The sequence below is a fragment of the Musca autumnalis genome, unplaced genomic scaffold (genome assembly GCF_047663935.1).
Source record: "Musca autumnalis isolate F117 unplaced genomic scaffold, ASM4766393v1 scaffold_2, whole genome shotgun sequence".
Lineage (NCBI taxonomy): Eukaryota > Metazoa > Arthropoda > Insecta > Diptera > Muscidae > Musca > Musca autumnalis.
Window position 1 is genome coordinate 213,644,850 of NW_027411755.1, and position 14,567 is coordinate 213,659,416.

Consider the following 14,567-nt stretch of genomic DNA (forward strand, 5'->3'; position numbering starts at 1 on the left):
GTCGGTCTGGTAGTTGCAGATAAACTTTTGAGTTTTTTTTTACTATTTTTCATCAAAATATCACTGTTTTTTTATATATCTCCTACATATTAAATATGTTCAAACACCAATAAATAAACTAAAAAAAACCAAAAAACTTAAAAAAATCGAAAAAAATTCAAAATTTTTTAAAAAAATTTCCAAAAAATTTAAATTTTTTCAAAAAATTAAAAATTACTCCTTGGGTTTTCATAAAACTCGTATAAAAACTCATATACTCAAAAAATGTCCATTTGTGTCAAAAAGCGGTAATTAATATTGAAAACGGTATGGAAAACACACAAATTTTTACCCATGTAATTTCAATAAATTGAAAAAAGTGTTAAAGGGACTGAACGGAACGGGTACAAAAGTATATATGGGCTGAAAGAAGAGACTATCCGGTATATTTCTGTGAAAACAGAATATTGTTCCATGTTGTTCAACTAAATTTGGAATTTAATAAAATTTAGTACCTGAGGAAAAGTAAAATAGCACATGCTGTGTAAAAGTTACCGTAATTTGTTGAAACGATTTTTAAAGGTCACAATCTTACCTACCTTACAAATAAACAATGAACACAATATCTGTTATAGTTTCCGAGAAATAGCTACTTCTTTCTCCAGATATTTGCAAAAATTACGCACACCTTCCAATATTTTGACCTAATTTTTTGGTTTCCTTAGTTTCAATGTGTTACTATCGAATCCCATATAGAAATTAAATATCTATGACAAAACAAGATTTTGATTTTTGTCCAGGAAAATCCATTTCTGAACCACCGTGCAAGGGTCTTCTTTGTACAGAGGTTTTCTAAAGGGTCCTTTAAAGGTCCTTCTTTGTAAAAAAACGGCCATCTTTGTGTAGAAGACTTCCAAAGGATCTTTTTTGTATAGAACACCACCAAGATGTCCTCTTAAGAGACTTGCTTATATAGAATACCTTCAAATGATCTTCATATAGAATATCTCCAAAGGTTTCTTTTGCAAAGAAGACCTTTAAAGGGTTTCCTTGGTATATAAGACCTCTTAATGGTTTTTTATATAGACGACTTCTTGAATCTTTTCTGTATAGAAGAGCTCTAAGGAGTCTTCTAAGGGATATTCGTAGTAAAGAAGACCTCCGGGCGGTTTTCTTTGTATAGAAAATATCAAAAGAGTTTCTTAGCATAGAAGATCTCCATATTCACTTATTTTAATAGAAGACCACCAACGGATCTTCTTTGTATATAATGCGTTTAAAGGGTCTTCTTGGTATAGAATAAGTATTTTTTGGATAGAAGACCTATAAAGGGCATTGCTTGTATAGAAGACCTATAACGGGTCTTAGTTGTAGAGAAGGCCTTCGAAGAGTATTGTTTGAATAGAAGTATTTTAAAGGTATTCTTTGTATAAAAGACCTCCAAATGGAACTCCTTATGATCTTTTTGTATAGAAAACCTTCAAAGGGTCTCCTTTATATAAAAGACCTAAGAAGAAGGCTAAGAGGTCTGCTTAATAATAAGGAATTCTTTTAAAGGCTCTTCTTTGTATAAAAGACCTTCAAACGGTCTTCTTTTTGGAACAACTCCCAATGGTCTTCATTGTATAGAAGGTTCCCTAAGGTGTCTTCTTTTGATTGAAGATCTTTTAGGGGATATCGTGCGTCTTATTTTCTAGAAGATCTATAAGGGTTATACTTTATATAGAATTCCTCCAAAGGCTATTTATTCATAAATAAGCCTCCAAAGGGTCTTCTTTGTATAGAATACCTTCAAAAGGTCTCTATCTTTGTATAAAATACTAAGAAGTCTTCTTGGTAAACAAATGTTTTAAAGGCTTCTCTTTGTAAAGAAGGCCTTATAACGGTCTTCTTTGTAGAACACCTCCAAAGGATCTTCTTTTTATAGGAGGACCTTTAAGTTGCCTTCTTTGATTGCAGACATCTAAGGGGATTTCTTGTATCTTCGTTTTATAGAACATAAGGGCTCTTCTTTATATAGAATTCATCTAAAGATTCTTCTTTGTAAATAATCCTCCAATGGGTTTTCTTTGTAAATAAGACCCCGAAAGGAACTTCTTTTTGTATAGAATACCTTCAAAGGTCTTCTTTGTAGAAGACATCAAAAGGGTCTTCTTTGTATAGAAGTCAACTAAAGGGTCTTTTTTGTATGGAAGACCTCCCAACGGGAGATATTTGTTTGATATATCAAGTTCGATATATGAAAAGTGCAAAAAAACCCCTATCAACGGATCTTCCGATTCGGTCCAAAATTTGGCTCTCGTAATATTTTGCCTAAACTTAGTTTAAGTTCGAAGATGGTCCACTCCTTCCGGTACCTCGCCCACAAAAGTTCGAAAATGATCGGCGCACAAAAACTTTTAAAGGCAGCAACCGATTTGGTCCTCACTTTGGACTCAATCGGTCCACACCTTCGGTCACCTCCTAAACAAAATTTCGGAAAAGTACAGTTTAGAGCCTTCTCTCGAATCGCTTTGATTTTTGTTGAAAAACTTGTGTTCACTGTCCCCTATACGACGGTACAAGTTTCATTAGAGGCATGTCCATACATCCTGAGAAAATATCCTCAAAGCTGCAAAAAACCCTATGACACCGTGTGTAGTGGTTGGAGCGCAATATAACTCCCGAACGGATCTGCCGATTCGGTACAAAATTTGGCCTTTGTAATATTTTGCCCAAACTTAGTTTAAGTTCAAAGATAAGCGATATCGGTCCACTCCTTCAGGTACCTCCCCCACAAAAGTTAAAAAATGATCGGAAAAAATGTGCGCACGATAACTCTTGATTTAGTCCATACTTTACACATCCTAATATATCTACCAGATATAGATCAGGTTCGAATACGGACTATATTTGTCCACTCCTTTCGGTACATCCCACACAATATTTCGGATAAGTTCGCTTTAAGACCTTCTCTCGAATCACTTTGATTTTTGTTGAAGCAACTTGTATTTGCTGCCTCAATTACGTCGGTAAAAGTTGTTTCAGGGGCAAGTCCATACATCTTGAGAAAACAGGCCGAAAGGTGTAAAAAAACCTCCATGCCACCATATGTAGTGTCTGGAGAGCACAATAACTCTCGAACTGATCAACCGATTTGGTCCAAGATTTGGCCTTCGTCATATTTTGTCCAAATTTAGTTTCATGGGGCAATACCGGCCCACAACTTCCGGTACTTCTCCCTAATATTTAAAAAATGTCACTAAAATGCTAGGACGATATCACTTGAATGGGGCAACCAATTTGGCCCAAACTTTGGATCTCCTAATATTTTGTCAAAATTTAGTTTAACTTCTAAAATGGCCCATATCGGTCCTCCCTAAGGATACCTCCCCTACAAAAGTTCTACATTTGTGTCTTAGTGCAGTTAATTCCTAATCCACATTTTTGTCGGCAAGTTTAAATGTCCAAAAAGGGCCACTAAATTCAGGTAAAGACCTTAGGTGAGAGTTTCACTTCACATTGGCTGAGGGTATATATCTGTCGGCGAAGCCGACTGACACTTTTTTACCTGTTTGTTCTAAAATGGCCCATATCGGTCCTCTCCTCAGTGTATTTCCCCCACAAAAGTTCAACATTTGTGTCTAAGTGTAGTTTAGGGTCTCTTCGAAGATCCTATGTAAATGTATACCGATGCTATTCGTTGTGGTCCTGTTTACAGCGATATTATGTTTACTGTGGACAAGTCCATGCTCCTGGCATACTGGTCCAAATGTTTTACGATGGCCCACTGAAATTACTAGTGGGCGCGATATCTGTCGAAAAGGTATGACTCCCAAAATAAGATCCACTTCCATAATGGACTTTGTCGGCCCATTCCTTTAAGTACCTTTTCGGCAACACTTTTGAACTTGAATTCTAATCTAAATTTTTTGTTGGCAAGTTCAAATGTCCTAAAAGGCCCACAAAATTCTGAAAACTCCTAATTCACATTCGATCTGTCCATAGATGAAAGTTTCAATTCACATATTCTGAGGGTATATCTCTGTCGGCAATGTTAACTGATACTTTTTTACTTGTTCAATCATTTGCGACCCAGTCGAACTAGCCATGTCTGGCCTATATCGGTCCACGTTTTCGTTTAGCCTCCTTTGAAGTTTAGCTGCATTTTATGTCTAAACTACCTGAAACTTTACATTTCAGGTTCCCAGTGGTCACACATGTTCTCCACTAAAAATTATCAATATAAGGCCATTTTTTGATATAGCCCTCATATAACGCTTCCTCCCGATTTTAGGTATTTTGGGGATTTTTGCTAATTTTTTGACTGAACTAGCTGTAATTTGACATTTGAGGTTCTCAGCGATCCCGAAACTTCTCCACCAAAAAGCGTCAATATAGGTCCATGTTTTGGAATAGCTCTTATATAACGGTACCTCCGAATTTTCGGTATTTTGAGGATCTTAGCTAAAATTTTTAACCGAACTAGCTTTAATTTGACACTTTAGGTTTTTAGCGATCACGAAAATTCTCCACCAAAAATGGCCCACATAAGTCCATGTTTTGGTATAGGCCCCTCCGAAGTTAAGTATTTTGAGGATCTTAGCTACAAATTTTAACCGAACTAGCTGTAATTTGATGTTACCACCAGAAATCGTCCAAATAGGTCAATTTTTTTGATATAGCCCCTATAGAACGGTAATTTGGAGATTTTGAGGACTTTAGCTACGATTTCTGACCAAATTAGCTGAAATTTGACATTTGAGGTTCTCAGTGGTGCCGAAACTTCTTCACCAAAAATCGTCGACATAGGTCAATTTTTTGATATAGCCCATATAGAACGGTACCTCCCAATTTTCGGTATTTTGAGGATTTTAGTTACGATTTTTGACCGAACTAGCTGAAATTTAACATTTGAGGTTCTTAGTGGTCCGGAAACTTCTTCACCAAAAATCGTCCACATAGGACCATGTTTTGGTATATCCCCCATGCAAAGGTACCAACAGATTGAAGACATTTTCTTCTTTAGAAATTTTTTGACCTTGGGGGTATTCGTGGTTGAACAATTTTTGCACCTAACAGGAAACTATTTATTCGCTTTTAGTTCAGCAAATTTTATGGTGGAGGGTATAAAAAGTTCGACAACTTAATATATTTTTATGTGTTCTAATTGAAAATTTTTCGGATTTTCCTCTCTTTTCAGGTCCCGACGGCAGTAATCTCTTTATTTACCATCTACCTCAGGAATTTAATGATACCGATCTCGCTTCAACATTTCTACCATTCGGTAATGTCCTATCGGCCAAAGTGTTTATCGATAAACAAACCAATCTATCCAAGTGTTTCGGTTTCGTTTCGTATGACAATCCCCATTCGGCTGGAGCAGCCATACAAGCGATGCATGGTTTTCAGATTGGCACCAAGCGTCTCAAGGTGCAATTAAAACGTTCCAAAGATGCGGCAAAGCCTTATTAGACTTAAATAATAATATAATTCTATTTTTTGCGTGAGTGTGAGTATGCGTTTAAAATTAGTGAAAAACAACAACAACAACTGAAAAAATGTAGTTAATTTTATAATTTATCTAAGACAAACAAACACAAACAAACAGAAATGTTTACAATTTTCATTCTAAATGTAATATGAGTGCCTTTAGTCTTAAATATTAGAAAAAGAAGAAGAAAAAACAAAAAAACATGAAAATAAAATTAATAAACTTAATAATAGTAATTAAATAACCAAAGGACCAATAATTAAATATCTAATGTTTTTATTATTTTGTTTTTGATTTGAATGTTAAAATAATTATAAACAAATTACAATTTCTTTATACACAAAAATATATAAATATAAAATAGACATTATAAAACGACAACAACAAAGAATAAATGTAGTAAAACCAAAGAAAGAAGAAAAAAATATGTATAAAACAGTTATACACTTTGAATGGAAGACATGGCAAAAATATAAAAATATATGTTACACTTGCTAATGGGAATTAATATGCCTATTTTTTACCTGAAAGACTAGGACTTGGTCTCAGTTCTGTATACAAATATCTTTCTTAAAAGGGCCCAGGTACATTGGGGAATGATTTATAAATGATTTTCCCTCTGCCGTGTTAAACAGCTTATAAATTTGTAGTGGTATAGGGTAATATTTGATCTACCCCGCCTTGACTTATTGTCCCTTTCATATTTGCATATAAAAATAGACATACATATATTTTTTGTTATAGTATTTCATAATTGTCAAAGTTATTTTTGCAAATATCCCAACAATAAAACATTTGCTCCCCCTTAATTTTCAAGAGCATATATTTTTGTGTGGTCAATATAAATATTTGTTTTTTGTTTTATTTTTTTGTTATTTTTTTAAGTAAATAAAAAACATAATGTTTTAGTTTACATTTACATATATGTATACCTACGTAAATATAAATAAATATATCTATATATACATATTTCAAAGCCAAATAGTTAAGTAAATTTTGTCATAAATTATTAAATGTGTTAGACGCAAGTTAAAGCAACAACAAAAAAGATCAATATCCTTTATAATTGATAAACAAACAAACAAAATATCCCCTTGTCATATATACATATTTGTGTGTGCAATTATTTATAAACTTAGAAATGGAATAAAAAATGAAAAAAAAAGAAATAAAACCTATTATAGAAATTTTGTTTGAAATTAGTTGTAAGTTAGACAAAAATAAAATAAATATTAACATTCTAATATTGTTAACCGGAAAAAAGGAGCTGTAATGGAAGTTTTATTTTTTTGTTTAATTTGGAAATAAAAGGTAATATATTTGGGTGTCATGGATTGAATTTATTTATGAAACATGTCAAAAACAATAACTCTCTGAACTGAATATATGTGTTTTTATCTGATAGTTTAGGATAACAGTTTTGGGGATCATTATGCTATAATATAGGACACAAAGTGGCGTAGGGGATGGAAGATTCCAAGGAACGGTCCTGACCGGCTTCAACAGAACGTTAAAAACTTGGGTTTGGGCGTCGGGTTAGTAACCCTTCCCTAGAAAAAGCAGCCTACTATGAAAAAACGAAAGAATAGAAAAACTAACCTCTCTAAAGTTGACGAACCCCGCAAACGTTTTAAGAACCATGATCTGCGAATCTGCACCTGGAATGTTCGCACTCTTTACAGAGAAGTTGCAGTTTACGCATTGGCAGATGTACTTGAAAATTACAAGGCCGACATTACTGCCATACAGGAAATACGATGGATTGGGAAAGGCGTCACAACAACACCTAAAGGCACTGACACAAAGCATGAGTTTGGTTGCGGATTTGTAGTAGTTGGTCGGAGGTCAAAATATCTGGTCTCCAGCTTCACCCTAGTGAATGAAAGACTCGCTGCAATTCGTTTAAAAGCAAAATTCTTCAACATCAGCTTTATTTCGCTCATGCTCCCACTGAAGACAAGGACGAACAGACCAATTATATATTTTACGAGCGCTTAGAAGAAACATATGACCGTTGCCCTGCCCATGACATTAAAATTATTCTAGGCGATTTTAATGCCAAAATTGGAAAGGAGAATATCTTTGGCCCAACAGTCGGGAAATTCAGTCACCACAGTGAAACATCCGACAATGGTATGAGGCTGATAGACTTTGCGGCTGCAAAAAACATGGTAGATAGCAGTACCAGATTTAAGCTCCTGTCTGTCTCCAGATCAAAGAACATGTAATCAAATTGATCATGTTGTGATAGATGGAAGACATTCATCGAGCGTGTTGTTTGTACGATCGTTCCGAGGAGTAAACATATATACGGACCACTACCTTGTTGTAGCAAAGGTACGTACCCGTCTAAACGTTGCAAATAAAGCACGAACAGATACAACGCGAAAGTTGGACATCGATAAGCTGCAAACACAACAGATAGCCACAGCATATTCCACTTAATTAGACCAATTACGTAATGAAAGCACTCCTCGTCCCGATAACATATCAGCACAATGGCAAAATATTGCCCACTCCATGCAAACAGCCGCAAAATCCATACTTGGATACCAGAGACCTCCACCAAAGAATCCATGGTATGACCAGTAGCAACGCGTAGCGCACGAGAGAGGTACCGGGAGAAAAGTAGAGAGGTGAAACGTCTTTTCCGCAGGAAAAAAAAATGGAAAGACGGGAGTGGGAAAAAATCGAGATGTACAATAGCCAGAATGATGTCATGCACATCCTCCTGTAGAGACCAGCAAGGTAATTTGGTAACTGATACAGGTAGTGTGCTCAGGAAACTGTTGGTAACCAATAGTAGCGAAGGCGACGAAGATGCCAGAGATCCAATCCCAGAAGATGGTACTGAATATATACCGCCCAGCAAAGATGAGGTAAAGACTGCAATAAATCGGCTGAAGAATAATAAGGCAGCAGGAGTCGATGGTTTACCAGCCGAGCTGTTCAAAACCGGAGGCGACACGCTGATAAGGTGTATTCCTCAGCTAGTTAGCACCAGGAAGAACGAGTACCCGACGATTGGAACCTGAGCATCCTGTGCCCTGTCCACAAGAAAGGAGATAATACTATATGCTCTAACTATAGGGGCATAGGTCTTCTCCCTATAGCCTACAAGATAGTGTCAAGGATAATGTGCGAACGACTAAAGCCTATGGTCAATGAAATAATTGGGCCATACCGATGCGGCTTTAGACCTGACAAATCCACCATTGACCAGATATTAACCCTGCGGCAAATCCTGCAGAAGACCCAAGAGATGCAGATCGACTCTTACCACCTTTTTGTTGATTTCAAAGCAGCCTTCGACAGCCCCCTACGTTCAAATTTGGTATACCTGCAAAGCTCATCCGGCTTTGTAGAATGACATTAACTGATATTCGATCGTCAGTTAGAATAGGAAAGAACCTCTCCGTAGAGTTTGGTACCAAAAGAGATTTCAGACAAGGTAATGGCCTCTCGTGTGATCTTATCAACATTCTGCTGGAAAAGGTTATACGAGATGCGAAGGTGAAAAGAAGTGGCACAATATATACAAACAGCCATATGTTACTTGCTTATGCCGATTACATTGACATCATAGGACGATCGGTAAAGGAAGTAACTAATACCTTTGAAAAAGTCGAAAGGGAATCTGCTAAAGTGGGTCTGGCGGTAAACGGCGAGAAGACAAAGTTAATGGTGTCGACGCGCAATGCGTCCATAGAGATTGGGCCAACTGTTGACTTTGGTTTATATAATTTTGAGGTAGTAAAGGACTTCGTCTACCTCGGCACCGCCGTAAACACAACCAACAACATCAGTTGTGAAATACGAAGAAGAATAGTGTTGGCCAAAAGATGCTACTTCGGGCTGAGTAAGCATTTTAGGAATAAAGCCACATCTCGTCAAACAAAAACAACACTTTACAATGCACTGATTCTACCTGTGCTGGTGTATGGTTCAGAAGCCTGGGTACTTGCGCAGGCAGACAAGGCAGTGCTTGGTGTGTTTGAGAGAAAAATTCTTCGGAAGATTTATGGACCAATCTGCGTTGACGGTGAATATCGACGTCGTATGAACCACGAGCTGTATCTGCTATACAACGACAGCAGTATAGTTAAACGTATCGAGATGCAACGTTTGCGTTGGCTAGGCCATATCATAGGAACGAGCGATGATGAACCCGCCAAAAAGAGACCGATAAAACGGTCGCTATGCAGCCAGGTTACTTAATTTAGGCTTTTACTTTAATATTGGCTGTATCCGACATATTAGAGGGGGATGAAAATGACGCAGATTTCGATGCCTGTGATTATATTCTAAGCTGAACACATAAATTAAAGTAAAGTACAACGACCGTATGTTGTATATAGATAATAGAGAAGAAGAGAAAACAATTGGCGTAAAGTAGATCCATGTTACTGAATTGAAACCGGGTGTAAAATGTGCCTTTTCTAAAGCAAAAAAGACTGGTACTTTTCTTGGAAAAAAACATACAAAACAAAATTTTAAGTGAAAAACTTGCCAAAACTAAAAATGGACAATTTATCGTCAAATCTTCATTTCAGTTTTTTTGAGCTAAAAATCGTCAAATTGCCCATCTTCCGTATTTTTAAGGTTGTGGCTCCAATATACCCCCGAAGATCGGGAGGTACCGCTCTATGGGGATATTGAGGCCACAAACTTCAAAATACCGAAAATCGGGAGGTACTGTTCTATAGGGGCTATATTAAGTCGTGGACCTATACCGGCAAATTTCCGGTGCAAAGTTTTATATCCCCAATTTCAGCCACTTCCGTGGGATATTGAGGCTAAAACCTTCAAAATACCGAAAATCGGGAGTTACCGTTCTGTGGGTGCTATCTGAAGACGTGGACCTATACTAACAAATTTCAGGTAGAAAGCTTTAAACACCCAAACGAAGACTATGTACTAAATTTCAGCCATTTCGGTGGGATATTGAGCAAAATACTTCAAAATACCGAAAATCGGGGATAGCGCTCTATGGGGGCTGTATGAAGACGTGGACCTATACCGACAAATTTCAGGTGGAACGTTTTATACCCCCAACGAAGACTAAATACCAAATTTCAGCCATTTTAGTGGGATATTGAGGAAGAGCAATAGATACCCAACAGGTATTTTCTTTGAAGGACAAATAGGACTTTTCATAAGATACCCATAAACCAGAAGTTCTTTTAACTGAGGTCTAGTACCATATATATGTAACTGTTGATCTTTCCAAAAATATCATATGGTTTCTTATTGAAGGTCATAAAAGGCCAGTTGGCTTTTTCATAAGAGAAGGACGCATGTACATAGTTTTATTTGGTAATTTATCTTAAACATATTAAAAACTGAACCATTTTTCGATTTTGAAAATTGATTAGCAATTATTGTACTAGCCGAACAATAAACTAACTAAAATGATGATCAAACAAATATTTAAGTGATATTTTGCACCAGAAGAGGACTATTTAAATACGAAAGCGGCTTTGAATTTGAGATATTAGATGGTCGAACACGCAGAGAAAAAAATATGATTGATCCAACAATATTCGAAGAGCAAAATATGTATTGTAAAGATATTGTTAAATTCCAAATGTAGTATTGTGATTCCAACAATTGGGTTTTGTTAAATCCAAAAATAGTTTTTGTCAACTGGACAATAGTTCTCTCTTTTCTTCGACAATTTTTTCTCTTCCCTCGCTATTCGATGCCGTGTTGAAAAAAACAATTATGGTGAGTTTTGTTTGTATGACATGATGCTTTATCTTTGTTTTTGTGCGTATGTATACCAACAAGGAGACTCTTGTTATACCCTCCACCATAGGATGGGGGTATATTAAGTTTGTCACTACGTTTGTAACTACTCGAAATAATCATTGTAGACCCCACAAACTATATATATTCTTGATCAGCGTGCAATTCTACATCGATATAGCCATGTCCGTCCGTCTGTCCGTCTGTCCGTCTGTGGAAATCACTCTAGCGTCCGAACGGATTGACGTAGGTTGATGAAATTTTGGGAAAATATGTTATATTTACGTAGGACTTTTGGTATTGAAAGTGGGCTATGTAGGTCCACGCTTTCGTATAGCCCCCATACAAAATGACGCGTGACGCGTCGTCGTTTTAAGGAATTTTTAAGATATTTGGCCCATTTTACCACCGAATTGGTTGTAATTTGGTACTTTGTGTCTCCAGAGGCCAAGAAATATTCCTACCAAAGTTGGGTTATATAGGTCCACGTTTTGGTATAGCCCCCATATAAGGTCCCATATAAAGTACGCGTCATTTTAATATATTTTGAATGTATTAGACCCATTTGACCACAGAATTGGTTGTAATTTGGTATTTTTTGTCTTCAGAGGCCAGAAAACATTCCTACCAAAGTTAGGTTATATAGGTTCACGTTTTGGTATAGCCCCCACATAAGGACCTTTATAAAGTACGCGTCATTTTAATATATTTTGAATGTATTAGACCCATTTGACCAAAGAATCGGTTGTAACTTTGTATTTTGTGTTTCCAGAGGCTAAGAAACATTTCTACCATAAAATGTTTATATAGGTCCACGTGTTGATATAGCCCCCATAATACAATATCTCCCGATTTTCGATATTTTGAACGTTTTAGCCTCATTATCACACCGAGATGGCTGAAATTTGGTATTTAGTCTTCTTTAGGCGTATAAAACTTTCCCCCAGAAACTTGTAGGTATAGGTCGACGCCATCATATAGCCCCCATAGAACGGTACCTTCCGAATTTCGGTATTTTGAAGGTTGTGGCCACATTAATCCACCGAAATGGCTGAAATTTGTGGTGGAGGGTATAAAAAGTTCGGCCCGACCGAACTTAACGCTTTTCTTACTTGTTTTTATTTGTTTCTGTTTTGTTTCATTCTTCTATCTTCATTGTGCTTTGAGGTTTGGTGTTATACCGGAGTTTGGTATGGTGTTTAATTATTCCTTATGTTGTGGTGGGTGCTTGTGGCTTTTTGTTTGTCTTTGTTGTCAGCCAATGCAGCAAACCATGTATTGTGTTCATCAATGATTGCAATATTATACGCGACATTTATATCCAAGTTATGCGAAAAGTGTATATGAGAAGTATATACACTCAAATCAAAAATTTCTGGGGTGGTTTTCTGGGTTGACAATACTTTTTGTAAACAAAATTAGATTATGATAGTTCCTACAATCGGTATTGTTAACGATTTTTACAATATTGCGGAAATTCGAAAGTTGTTTTTGTTTTCTATGTTTGGAACAAAAGATGGTATTTTTGGATTTGGATTACAATGTTTGAACAAAACAAATACATTTTTGGAACCAAAACAGATATTTTTGTTCCAACAAAAGCGAAAAATATTTTTCCTCTGCGTGAAGTTATCGCGGGCACAAAAAACTGCATTCAGTATTACGTACTAATGCTGGCACATTATTCGCCAGACCATTCTTTAAATAGCAAAATGAAGAAGTTTTTAAGATGTTTAAGATTTATTCCTAAATAAAACATCAGAACGTTTGTTTATAAATTAAACTATATAGTTTTTGGTAAAATCACACATTGTATATAGTGGTATATGGGGAAAACTTTTTTGACAAATTTTACAAAAATAAGAAACAATAGTAATAGATATCTCTGGAACCTTTAGTCAAAATAAATCTGAAAATATACTGAAATGTTTTGCCGTTGAGCAGCATCACCACAGCAAAAACTAAAGGAAATCAAAAACCTCATTAGAGAAAGTGTCCGATTTCACTCAGAAACCCCATATATTCTTGATCACCATAAAATTCTAAGTCTATATGACCATGTTCCTCTGTATGTCCGTCCGTCTATTGAAATCAAGATACAGCTCGCAATTTTGAAGATAGAGCCTAGCACTATAGGATGTTTGGTGTTGAAAATGGGCGGTATCGGTCCACGCCTTAATATTTCCTTCATATAAAGGTGCCTGCGGATTTTCGGTATTCTGAAAGTTTAGACTCATTTTCCCACCGAAATAGCTGAAATTTGGCATTTTGTCTTCCATCTGAAATTTGTCGGTATAGGTCCACGCCTTCATATAGCTCCATAAAACGGTACCTCCCTATTTTCGGTATTTTAAAAGTTGTCGCCTCAATATCGCACCAAAATGTCTACATTTTGGTATTCAGTCTTCGTTGTTGGTACTAAACTCTCCACCTGAAACTCCTCTTCGTTCCCAAAAGATATAGAACTTACCCGCAAAAATACTATCCATATATATCCAGGTTTAAGTTATTGTACAATTTTATGTATTTCGAGGATTTATTTGTACAATTTTCAAATTTTCGACATTGCTGCAGTTTAGTATTGTGTGTTATCAGAGAATACCAAATTCGATTCGAAAAATTGTAAATATTGATCCGTGCTTTGGAAAGAACAACGATGACGCCCCGTATGAGCTCTTTTAAGGGGAATATTATCAGTTCAGATATTTTGCTATTTTGAACTAATTGTTCCTTTTTACTTCAATACAGTTCGCGGTGGAGGGTTAAGGCCGTTCTTACTTGTTCTCGAAGGGATCTTCTTATAGAAGACTGATTTATCTTCTTATAAAAAACTCTTTGCTTTTCTCATCGAAAATCGATTGGTTTAACATTAGAATAGCAGAAACCCGGTTAAAAAATAGGTTGAATACGACACAGTTGACTTGAAGAGGAAAAAATTTGATGAAAATTATTTTAATTACAATAGTCACATCACAGCATAATCTATTACTGTATTTGTATTCATTCCAATGCGTATACAAAAGCGATCTAAAATAGCTTATTGATAATGCCTAAAAGTATGCAATTATACATTATTAACTATTGCACATCAGTTGACGTAGACCTCGTCAATAACATGATTATATTTAAAACTTGAACGTGTCGTAAAAGAAGTCCGAGGTATGTCTAATATTGTTGCTTATTGAAATCAAATATTTATCAATACAAAATGTCAATTCAAATGCGCAATGACTTCATTATATATAGAATCAGCCGTAACATTTGCGGCAACATGTGTGTATGTAAATGTTTGTAACATTATTCCTTACGTCTATGATATGAACGTAAGCTCAAAAAATTGCTTCCACTCTAAATCTGCCCAGCCTTC

At 36.0% G+C, this 14,567-nt stretch overlaps 1 protein-coding gene across 41 annotated transcripts in view; it reads left to right on the forward strand.

Moving 5' to 3' along the window:
- LOC141395239 (CUGBP Elav-like family member 1-B) overlaps positions 1-6,682 on the forward strand; it is a 569,810-nt gene extending 563,128 nt beyond the window's left edge. For all 41 annotated transcript variants that reach the window (XM_073970819.1, XM_073970825.1, XM_073970829.1 and 38 more), the window contains one exon: positions 5,162-6,682. In XM_073970819.1, the coding sequence (XP_073826920.1) occupies positions 5,162-5,433 (272 nt within the window). In that variant the 3' untranslated portion in view covers positions 5,434-6,682. The remainder of the gene's footprint in view (positions 1-5,161) is intronic.
- Positions 6,683-14,567: the final 7,885 nt, after the last annotated feature.